This window comes from Sinocyclocheilus anshuiensis, unplaced genomic scaffold (genome assembly GCF_001515605.1).
Source record: "Sinocyclocheilus anshuiensis isolate Anshui unplaced genomic scaffold, SAMN03320099.WGS_v1.1 scaffold117, whole genome shotgun sequence".
NCBI classification, from domain to species: domain Eukaryota; kingdom Metazoa; phylum Chordata; class Actinopteri; order Cypriniformes; family Cyprinidae; genus Sinocyclocheilus; species Sinocyclocheilus anshuiensis.
In genome coordinates this window covers 1,406,110-1,418,631 of record NW_015536624.1, presented here as the reverse complement: position 1 = coordinate 1,418,631, position 12,522 = coordinate 1,406,110, and the positions used below count along the sequence as shown (strand labels likewise).

The 12,522-nt window shown below is 35.2% G+C and overlaps 1 protein-coding gene across 3 annotated transcripts in view; it reads left to right on the top strand.

The window, feature by feature from the left end:
• Positions 1-12,522, top strand: part of gak (cyclin G associated kinase) — a 41,104-nt gene extending 28,582 nt beyond the window's left edge. For all 3 annotated transcript variants that reach the window (XM_016507254.1, XM_016507246.1, XM_016507263.1), the window contains 9 exons: positions 314-475; positions 2,178-2,603; positions 3,469-3,603; positions 3,841-3,981; positions 6,298-6,384; positions 7,058-7,306; positions 9,076-9,224; positions 9,340-9,516; positions 10,621-12,522. In XM_016507254.1, coding sequence (XP_016362740.1) covers positions 314-475; positions 2,178-2,603; positions 3,469-3,603; positions 3,841-3,981; positions 6,298-6,384; positions 7,058-7,306; positions 9,076-9,224; positions 9,340-9,516; positions 10,621-10,722 — 1,628 coding nt within the window. In that variant the 3' untranslated portion in view covers positions 10,723-12,522. The remainder of the gene's footprint in view (positions 1-313; positions 476-2,177; positions 2,604-3,468; positions 3,604-3,840; positions 3,982-6,297; positions 6,385-7,057; positions 7,307-9,075; positions 9,225-9,339; positions 9,517-10,620) is intronic.

The following is a 12,522-nucleotide window of genomic DNA, read 5'->3' as shown; positions in this document are numbered from 1 at the left end:
TGAATAAAGAATAAATGTTTTGAATGTTTAATTAAGTAAAAGAATAAGCGATACATTATTTTGAGATTTTTGTTCTGCGAATTTCAGTTCATATGTATATATTGAATAAATGTTTTGAATGTTTAATTAAGTAAAAGAATAAGCGATACATTATTTTGAGATTGCATAGGTTTGTTCTGCATGGACATATGGTATTAATTTTATTTGTAAAAGTTTTAAAAACTACCCTGTCCTTGTTTCCCAGCTTCATTATGATACTACACATTTCCTATTAGTTTCAGCTGTTTTGTATTTAATCTTTCTGGTTGATCAGGTAAACCAGAGCTTCCACGTCAGCCTGGTTCCACAGCCTGTTACACCTCTGAACCGGCCCAGCCGGAGCGTTCGCCTGAAGGGCCACAGACCGACCCGGATTCCCCTTCTCCTCAAAGCACTGACACCAATGCCAACTTCTTCCAGACGCTTGACTGGGAAGGTATACAGCACATTTAAAACTTTTTTTTATATGAATGAGAGCACAAAATTCATACACTTTTTCACAGTTTCCCTGCCAAGTGTTAGTTGGGTAACACATTAACAATTCTTAACAATGAGAAATACATACACAAAAACAGTATACATTAATCTTTGTTAACATCAGTTAATGAAAGTACAACTGTCAATTGTTAGTTCAAAAATCCATTGAATATTATAAACATACAACTTTTTATTTTAATAATGTATTAGTAAATATTGAAATTAACATTAAAATAAATGTTTTAGAAGCACTTTTCATTGATTGTTCATGTTAACAAGTGCAGTTAATTAATATTAAAGGGTTAGTTCACCCAAAAATGAAAATTAGCCCATGTTTTACTCACCCTCAAAGCATCCTAGGTGTATATGACTTTCTTCTTTCAGACGAATCCAGTTGGAGTTATATTAAAAATTATCCTTGCTCTTCCAAGCATTAGAATGGGAGTAGGCAGTTTTTGTTCAACAGTCCAAAAGACGTCAAATAAAGCGCGTGGATCCATAATAAAACGTGCTTCACACGGCTCCAGGGGGTGAATAAAGGCCTCCTGTAGTGAATCGATGAGTTTTTGTAAGAAAAATACCCATATTTAAAATGTTATAAATATGTTTTTCTCACTTCTGCTAACTGTCGTACATGACAGCCGTTCCGGCGGATGACGTAGAATGAACGCGTTTGAGCATTTGCCGGTGATTTGTGACGAACGTGGAAGCGTGGAGGAGAGAGAACAAAACAAAACGCCCGTCACGAATTAGCACAAAACGAGGATTTGTAAAGAAAAATTTTGGAGGATTTTGATATAAGCCAAAAGAGACTGGTTTTCCTTTGCTAAAAACTTTGCTTCCTTTGCTCCTGTAAACAAACTTGTGAGACTAGCATATCTCAGAGGCGTGCGCGACGCATACGTCCTACGTCAGAATGGCTTGCACGTATGACAGCCAGCAGAAGTGAGAAAAAAGTATTTATAATATTTTAAATATGGATATTTTTCTTACAAAAATGCATCGATTCGCTACAGGAGGCCTTTATTCACCCCCCGGGACCGTGTGATGCATGTATTATTATGGATAGATGCGCTTTATTTGACATCTTTTGGACTGAAAAACACCCACCTAATCCCATTCTAAAGCTTGGAAGAGCAAGGAAAATGTTTTAATATAACTCCGATTGGATTCGTCTGAAAGAAGAAAGTCATATACAGCTAGGATGCCTTGAGGGTGAGTAAAACATGGGCTAATTTTCATTTTTGGGTGAACTAACCCTTTAACAACCTTATTGTAAAAAAGTGTTACCATTAGTTGTCTCTGCACATTAAAGATGAAGTGTTTAACTTTTCGTAATGTTAAAATGAGTAATTTTTATTTTACGGGGCTCAACATTTCACTCACATTTACGATATGTGTGAACTGTAAAATGTATTTAAGAGCATGTGTGCAAATATAAAAGTAGGTCCACATGGGTCCTTAAAGTGTCTTAAATTCAAATTTAAGGTTAATTATAAAGCATTAAACCCTCTTTTCTGAATTTTAATGTACATTTTGTTCCCCAATGGCATTTATTACATAGAAAGTGATTTTATGTCATCATCTTTTCGCCAACCAAAGCACTTTTATTATGTTTCATGCACTTAAATTAGCTGTCCTGCATTATGGTGTATTTACAGATGGCAGTCGGCAGTTCGATTGTTCTGACAGCCAATTGGAGGACCAGGATGATTTGAGTGGCGGCTCGGAGGAGGAATCAGTGTCTTACTCCGCCCCCTTTGACGGGACTCTGTCACGTGACACTAGTGAACCACTCTTCGAGGCAGACTTCACAACCACACCACCTGACCCTCAGCCCGACACAGAGGACCTGCTCGGCCTGAACTCTGACCCTGGTCCTCCAGCCTCCAGCACTCAGCCGTGCGTTGCTAATGAGACGGTTTTAAAAAGTTCTGCCAGTAACAGCGATTTACTGAACGACCTGTTTGCCCCTCCACCCAATGCTGTGCCTTCAGCTAATGCAGAGGACTTCATAGGAGAAAGTACAGGAGAAGATCTCTTCTTCTCCGACACATCCAGCCAACCGGCATCAACCGCTAATAAAGGTAAGAGAGATTGTGTATGTGAATGTTTAAATGTACTGTTTAGTACCAATAAACTGGTAATGAAATGGTTGCAGGTTTGACACCCGGAAGACATTTTTTACCTTAAAGTAATTACCTTGAAGTAATGCATTTGACCCACTGTTAAAGTGGGACCATCTTTGTATTAAAAATGTACTGAAGCTTGCTTTAAATAAAATGACAACAAATGAAATACATTAATAAGTATATATATAAAAAATTTTTTTTACAAATCTAAAGATATTAATATTTTGGTTAAAGAAGGCCTGGTTTAGGAACAATTTGCATTATGCCACAATTCATTTTCCTCTCAAATTTTATATATATTCTGACATTATATATTATATTGAGACATTATTTATGCATAATCTTTTTATTGCGCTGATTTATTTTTATGATTTATTTATATTAAATAAATAATAAAATATAAAGAAATTAATATTTATGATACATACAGGAAGGCAAAAAAGCAACAACATCAAAAACAAAGTAACATTAAATAATTCAAGCAAAAAGGAGGTAATGATAAAAATAGAAAATACTGCTATAGGATTATGTCCATTATTGTATTAAAGAAATTAGTCACCAGCGAGAAGAATAATGAAAATATGCATCACAGTAATGAGGACAGACGAAATACAGTAATTTAAAATAATTTCAGTAAAATTGGTTCAGTTGTCTTTATGCAAATATAATTTTGTATTTTTTTCTTTTGATGTTGGGGTAAAATATCACCTGGACATGTTCTTTGACATTTTCTCAGTGTTCTTATTAATTAATTAATTTATTTAACATTTTATGAATGTGTTTTCAGTCGGTCTAAATTACACTGACTTTCTTTCTGTAGACTTCTTTGACCCCTTCGGTGTGGGGTCAGCGTCTTCAGGCTCCGATCTGTTTGGTGACCTCCTGGGGTCAGACAGTGCGAGTAGCGGCTTCAAAGCTCCAGCTCCTGCATCCAACTCCAGCCTCTTCAACCTCAGTGAGTTCTGCTCTGATATACTTACAAATCAAAACATTGGAATACTATAACATGTTATTCAGTATAATTTATTATTGTCTTAGTATCTAAAAGGACACAAAAATTGTGGCTAATGAGAGGATTTTTTTTTCAGTTAGTCCAAGTAAAATGTATTGTCAATTTAATTATTTATGATTATTTTAAATATAAATAAACATTAGTTTACCTCTGAAATATGTGTTTGAAATGTTTTGTCAGATAAGTTAGCAAGCGAGACTCCTAAGATGACATCGTCAGCGAGTCAGCCTGATCTGTTAAGTGGCTGGGAAAAATGGACCACAGGAGGAACCAGCACGACTATTAATATGACCACTGCTGCCAGCAAACCCACTATGAGTGGTAATCAATCGGTCATTCAGATAACCACACCTTAAATCGGTCAAAACAGTCACTTGGTTAAATTGGTAATACTTTATAATAAGGTCTAATTTGTTATCATTAGTTAATGGATTAACTAACATGAAGTAACATGGAGCTATATATTTTGGTTACACTTTATTTGAAGGTTTCTTTGATACAATGTAAATGTAGAATTTATAATGGAGTAATACTAATTAACAACATGTACTTAGTATAGGATCAGGGTTTGGTTTAGGGTTATTTGTTAGGATGCACAGTATTATCAGAACGTTATCGGAATTGGCCGAAAAGGTACCACTGCATTGGTCTGGAAAAAAACGGAGTGATTGTTTTGTTTTTTTATAGTTATTTTCAAAGCTTTCAATGTACTCTCATTATAAAAAGAACGTTATTATAGTTTTAGTAAAAAAAATAAATTGTTTACAATCTCTGCACAAAAGAGACTTGGTGTTGTTTTGAAACAAAAGGAAATATAGCAGTATCGGCATCTGCTATCAGCCAAAATAAGTTTATCATATCGGCATATTGGATATTGGCAGAAAACTAATATTGTGCATCCCAAGTTATTTGCTTGTAATTCACTATTTACAATTTACAAGCTATTAATTTGCTATTTACTATTATATAGCATAATTTACTATTATTACTATAATAAGTACCTGCAACGTGTAACAAGGACAAAAAAAAGTGCTACCTTAATTTGTAGTTTATTAACAGTCATTTATTAAAGGGGTCATATGGTGCAATTTCAAGTTTTCCTTTCTCTTTGGAGTGTTACAAGCTGTTCGTGCATAGATAAGATCCCTAAATTTGCCTCAAGTCTCAAACCCAAAGAGATATTCTTTATAAAAGTTAAGACTCGTCCACGCCCTCCTTAAACACCTCGTTTAAACACGCCCCACTAGAAATCAGTGGTTAAGTTGTATTTACAACACTGTTCCAGAACAGTTCAACCCAAATATTCAGATGTGTGCAGCGCATTTTATGGAGGATTGTTTCCTGAACCTGGGAGAGTAGCCTACAAATGCGTCTGTGCACAAAGGTTGTTTCTATAAAGTGGGGCAGTTCCAACTTTGCAAGGACAGTCTGGCGCTTCTGACTCACAGCCTGTAAGTACGTTTTCATATTTAAAGGATTTGCCACTGACGATTAAAACGGGAGTTTTGAGCAATGTAGAGTAGCGCTTGTTGTTTGTCATTTCTCCGATCACAAATGCAGACATGGTTTTATGTTTACGTGGCGCGATACGCAACGCAATGCGTAAAAAGACAGTATAAGTCATTATAATCCGTAATTATATCCGCAAATTCGTCATTTGTAATGGGTTTTAATGTTTTTGTCTCGTCGCGCCGGGACACGGCATCACAATATGGTAAGGGGCGTAACATTTCAGTCACACGCTTGAGGTATTCGGCCAATCACAATGCACTGGATAGCTGGCCAATCAGAGCACACCTCACTTTTCAGACCGATGAGCTTTGTAAAAATCGACGCGTTTCAGAAAGGCGGGGCATAGAGGAGCAACAATAATGTACAGTATGTGGAAAATAATGTGTTTTTTTAACCTTAAACCGCATAAACACATTGCATTACACCAAATACACAAAATAATGTTCTTTTTAGCAACATCATATGACCCCTTTAAATGTCCATGTTTGTTCACAGCTTTTATTTATGTATCATTGAGATACTGTTATAGTTACTATTAATATTTTTAATTGGTTGTTTTTACATTTTCTGTTTTCATTTCAATTTTAGTCAAAGTTATTTTTTTAATGTCTATATAGTACTATATATAGTACTATACTACTATATAGTCTATATACTATTTTCATTCATTTTTATTTAATTTTTAATTTTAGCTATTTTAGTACATAAGATAAAATGGGAAATGTTGCCTTGGCAACTAGCAGAAATATTTATTTATATTCGTTTGAAGTTTATTTAAAAATATTTTTTGGTTTTAGATGTAGTTAACTGTAATAACCCTGGTTGACAGTGCATTAACATTAACTTTGAAATGTGTTAGTAAATGTTGAGATTGAGGCTAAGATTAAAAGATGCTTTTGTTTATTGTTAGTTCTTGTTAAGAAATGTTGTTACCTAATGTTACTAATTGATACGTAATTGTAAAATGCTAATGTTGACTCTGGTCATACATTTAAACACTTCCTAAATTGACTAGCAAATCAGATTTCTGTTTAATCATTAGAGTGCTCATAAACCAGTTGCGGCAGCCTATAAAGCATTTAAAACATTAATTTTTTTTAATCCATTGACTTTGTGTTTGTGCAGCCTCAGGAGTCTCATCTTTCTCCAAGGCCAAATCTCAAAGTTTTGACCCCTTCGCAGACCTGGGCAACCTGGCCTCAACACTACCTGGTATGTTTTACTGTGTAAAATTTACTTTGTTTACTCTTTACCGGACTGCTTTCTCATATATCGCTCATATCACGCAACTATTATACTATTTTTTATTATATAGCATAATTTACTATTATTACTATATTATTAGTATTACTATAGTGAAAAGTGTGATAGGCCAATCATAGCGCAATGGAGGCAGTGCCTATATTATTATTATAATATAGTATATAGTATACTATATTATTACTATAATAAGGGAAGTCGTGGCCTAATGGTTAGAGAGTCGGACTCGTAACCCAAAGGTTGCGAGTTCGAGTCTCAGGTCCGGCAGGGATTGTAGGTGGGGGGAGTGAATGTAAAGCGCTCTCTCTCCCACCTTCAATACCACGACTGAGGTGCCGCAGCATAAATGGCTGCCCACTGCTCCGGGTGTGTGTTCACGGTGTGTGTGTGTTCACTGCTGTGTGTGTGCACTTAGGATGGGTTAAATGCAGAGAACTAATTCCTAGTATGGGTAACCATAGGGGAATGGTTTCGCTCGTGAAATTTGGGCACTTATGAAAACCGCGACCAGCCCGGAGCAGTCCGTCGCAGCCGCCCGGTAGTATGGGTAACCATACTTGGCCACATGTCACGTCACTTTCACTTTCAAGTACCTGCTACATCAACTAACCTGATTTGTGTTTAGGGTCATCCAGTGCTGGTTTCTCTGGCTCAGGTTTTAAAACGGCGCCCTCTGCAGGAATCCCTAAAAACTCAGGTCAGCAGTGGCAGCAGACTCCTCGGCCCTCCTCTGGCCCAAGCAAACCCTGGATGCCTCCAAACTCAGCGCCTATACCCTCCAAACCTGCTACCCAACCGGCTAAACCAAACTACAACCCTAGTTTCAGTGTGATCGGTGGACGAGAAGAGAGGGGGATCCGTGGGCCAGGCTTTGGTACGCTTTTACCAGTTTCAGAACGAATATGCATGAAAAAATGCAACTATGTATATATGTTTCAGTAAAGTAGCAAAAAAAAAAAACATTTAATATGACATGTGAGAGGAGGCACTGCCTCCATTGCACTATGATTGGCCTATCACACTTTTCACCCCATAAATCCCGCCTCTTGTTTTCTAGTGCGTTCCGAATCCACAAAAGAATCTATTTAGATAAATTAGCAAATAAAGGTGTTAATGGGGTGACCAATTAAAAAGCAAGTAAACAACTCATCCACTTAGATATCAGGGCTTTGTCACATCAAAATCCAACTTGAAATGACTTGTAAAGTGTTTTTTTATTGAGTAATCAGTTAAACTTTGGAACATCTCCATGTCTGTGACCCTCATGCCACCTGCAGTGTTTACTGAGCTTTGATGACTAATGACCAAAAATTAAGATTACTTCTAAAAAGCAAATGAAATATAGATGTATTCTGAAATTTGTTTCTGCATGCTTATAGTTATTATTTTGGAACACCACTGGTTTCAGATATCCGATTGTCAGTATTAAAGCTTTAAAATAGTATATTTCTGATCAAGATTAAGTCAGCCTCTCGTGGTGACTAAATGCAATAATTATCATGGACTGTTTGGTGTATTTATCATTCATTAAAGGGATAATTTTATCAAAAACATTTTTGGAAAACCATCAAGTTGTTCCAAACCTGTATGAGCTTCTGTTAGGGATGTAATGATTCACTCAACTCACGATTCGATTCGATTCACAATTTTGATTTCACGATTCATGACAAAATTTAAATATAATGTAAATGTAAATAACAAAACTAAATTGAAATTTTAAAACAAACCTTCAACCTACCTTTATTTAACAAATTAAATAAATAACACAAATAAAATAAATCTTTTCATATAAACAAAATAAGGCTTTGTCTGTGCTCTTTTTATTTAAAATTAGAGGCAACCACTGCATTTTAATCATGATCCAAACAAAGATGCTGCATACATGCAACATGAGCAGTTTGTAAACTAAATTAGATTGTATAATTTCGAAATTTGAAGCAAAACCTGAATGGTTTGACTTCAGTTTTGTGAAAATATACATAAAAAATATCTGCATGAAACCGAAACAGCAGACGAGCTGAACGAGACGCAGATTCACTCTCTGCCAGCAGGTGGCGCTTAAAGCGTTTCCTTGGTTTCCGCTGTAAACAAAGCAGCGCTGCACTTGTGAACTTTAATATGCATTATACAGAGGCAAGATGAAAAGAAAAAATACCATCTAAACTTTTCTAAAGACAGTAAGTTCCCCTCAGACATGCATTCATATAAACTCCTACCCCTAATTGAATCGCGATTTGTTTAGCATCTCAACCGATTTGAATCGTCACATATTTTAATCGATTTTCAACCAGCTCGCGGTTAATCGTTACATCCCTAGCTTCTGTTGAACACAAAAGGAGATCATTTGAAGAATGTTGGTAACCAAACAGTTGATGGTAGCCATAGTATTCACATAGTCTTTTTTTCCCATACTATTAAAGTCGGCTACCGTCAGCCGTTTAGTTAACAAGATTCTGCAAAATATCTTTTATGTTTAAGAGAAAAAAGAAACTCGTACAGGTTTGGAACAATTTAAGAGTGAGTAAATGGTGACAGAATTTTCATTTTTGGGTAAACTATCCCTTTAATGCATTTCAGTCATAAATGTGTTGTGGTTGTTATTGTGTTTTTATTTGTGCTGTGTTGTTTGTTTGTGTCCTTTAGGTCCAAAGCCCAAAGTGAAACGAGATGACTTTGAGGATCTATTATCAACACAGGGTTTTGGCTCCAAACCCGACAAGAAGATGCCCAGAACTATTGCTGAGATGAGGAAGCAGGAGCTGTCTAAAGACATGGACCCTCTCAAACTTCAGGTACGACTGTTTAGCGGAATTAACAAGTTTTTTGTTGTTGTTGTTTTTTTTTCCAAGAACATATGTACATGTAAATGTGCTTTGGGCTGGATGATGATGAAGGTTCATATGTTAGATCTTAGATTGGATCGAGGGGAAGGAGAGGAACATCAGAGCGCTGCTCTCCACGCTGCACACGGTCCTGTGGGAGGGAGAGACCCGCTGGAAGCCCGTCAACATGGCAGATCTGGTCACACCTGATCAGGTGAAGAAGGTCTACAGGAAGGCTGTGCTTGTTGTGCACCCAGACAAGGTATGAAAGATTTATATTCACATATTTACAACTTGTATAAATCGTTTTTGAACCAATAAATCGATATTTTCTAAAGTCAACATGAAAATTGACTCTTAATTGACGCTTAAGTGTTATTGTACACCGTTTGTCAGTGCACATTTTTCAAAAGAATTAAATTTTTTCTTAAAAATGTAAAAACTTGGCCTCTAAATTTTTTTTTCTGCTGACAACTAAGGCTATGCAGGTGGAGAAAATCATTGTAATCAATAATACCACCGTCTAACACAATCCAATCAATTTAAATAATGTTTATTGTATGTATGTATTTATTTGTGTGTTTATGTTTATGATGTATTTATTTGTTCATTTTTGTTTCTATTAATTATTTGATGCTTATTTTTATTTTATTTTTTTTATTATTTATTGTTTTCCTTTCAGACTTGAGAATTTGGGGGGATGTTTTATTCAAGAAAATATTTACTTTTTTTATATTTTCTTAATATATTGATTGAACAATATATTAATTAATCAAAACAATATCTAAATAAATAATATGGATACAACTGTTTATTCAAATAATAAACAAACAAAAAATACACAAATAAACATCAATAAATTAATAAAAACATAACCAAATACATAATAAACAAATAAATATATCCATACATACAATCAACTTTTTATTTTTATTCTTTGATTAATATTAATTAATATTTGTATTACTGGCAATTAATTAAAATTATTGTTTCCTTTTAATTTCAAACATGAGAATTTTGTGGGGATTTTTTTTTTCAAGAGTGTATATATATATATTAAGCAATATATTAATTATTAATTTAAAAAATATGAATAAATATTACAAATATTTATTGATAGTAATACAGTTACAGTATTGATAGTAAAAAATATATATAATTTTTTGTATTAAAAAAGTATAAAAAAAAAAACTTTGTAATTAATGAAAGTCCAAAAATCTATATAAAGATTCATCCATCCATATGTATGTATATGGATTATTAAGAAAATAAATAGTCATATCTGATTTAATTTTGACTTCAATTCAGTGCTAAAGAATTCTAATATGGAGCTATGAAGAAATAACCCGTTTTTCTGGTCTTCCAGGCTACAGGTCAGCCGTATGAGCAGTACGCAAAAATGATCTTCATGGAGCTGAGCGATGCCTGGTCTGAGTTTGAGAACCAAGGAGCCAAAGCCCTGTTCTGAGCGTGCTCAGTGAGCATCTGCCAGGAGCGGCGGGCCCCCTACAGGCAGCCTGAGGCACAGCGCTCTCTCCATACACACAGACACACGGCTCTGAGAGTCTGACAGTGAGACAGATCAATCAGAGAAGGAAAACACACCTCTTTCTGCTTGAGGAACAGTCTAATCTCTTCCTGAACTCTGGAGTGAAACCCGTGGCGCTGGATCTCTCCTCCTTCAAAAGGGGAACATGCTAGCATCCTTTTGGCATTTGTAGATGATTAAAAACCATGCGCGCACACACCAACACCTGAGAATACAGTCTGTGTCTTGCACTTCAAAAGAGCTCCAAAACAGCTGGTTTCTGGGATGAAGACGAAATGACTATCGCTTAACTTTTTCCATGTCATTCTATGCATCACACTATTGTTTTCACTTTTTGTTTTTCAATCAGTGTGGCTTGTCACTTACTGATGTAAATAATCACTCGACTGTGTTTGTGTGTTTGTGTTTGAGGGTGCATCATGTTCATATGAAGCTAAAGCAGAGGTTTTGACTTCTGTGCTCCATGACGTGAAGGCTTCAGTTTTGTCATGTTTTCACTGATCTCTAGTGTTAATTGTCTCCAGGCACCTCGTGGGAAGGTGTAATTGTGGGTTCAGGGCTCAATTTCTGCTGTCCAAAGGGTATTTCAGTGACCGAAAACAAACTTAACCAACAAAAAGTGTGAGCTTTCCATATTTTTTTTTTTTTATCTCAAGGACCATTCAGAAATGTCTGTTATTTATTGTTCTGAAAGCTGTACATTGCTAATCGGTGGATATAAAAAGGACTAAAATAACAAATTTATTGTAAACGATGGAACAAACAAGCTAAGCATTTTGCAAAACTAAAATCATTCCAAAGCATCTACTAACATGAATGTAAGTTATTTATTTTTGTACCATTTTCCACAATTTTTTATGTTTCCATAATCTCTTAATAATGACACTAGAACGTTTGCACCAATCCCTCAGGACATCAGGCCAAATTCAGTGTCCAATTGAAAAAGAAAAAAAAAGTCTGATAAAATAATAATAGACAATTATAACAGACATTAATAGACAATGAAGTGAGGGTGGAAATTTATGCTGTTTTTATATATAGACCTATAGTTTGAAATATTTCATCTTATAAAAAAAACAATCAAGGACTGGAAGAAAATGCTGATTGGTAAAGACTTGGCGAGTCGAGTTCTGTAACCTGCTGTATATCTGTGATTCTTCATGTCTGATGCTTGGAGGCGATGCGGTCTGACTAAAAACCAAATCCTTCATCCGGGTTACCGGTTTCTGAGCAAAAACATTTGCAGTTAAAGGGACCGAGGGACTGGTTCCGATTGTTGGTTCAGTGTTTTTAGTGATTTTGGAAATGTTTTGGCTTATTCGCCCTCCACCAAAGTCATAAACGATCATAAATGTTTCAAACTGCCATTTGTGTTCAAAATCTTTATTGGTTGCATAATTAGGGAATATGTTGAATGGGCTCTGATTGAAATGAATGACTTCATTTAGTCTATAAATAAATGTTCTTATTCTGTGAATATATACTTATCTTCCCCAAGAAATGAACAATGCTGCTGCATTTTGGTGGAGCGTTAATATCTTTTAATAAGACACATTTTCAATCTTTTTGCCCACTCAGCTTTCCTTTGGATGTCAAACTAGTGTTTCTCACCAGCTGTCTCCTGCAGTAGAGAACAAAATCATAATATCACGGTCTTAAAAGATATTTTTGTCATATTTTCTTTTGTCAAATTTTGACCAATAAACCATAATCATGGTT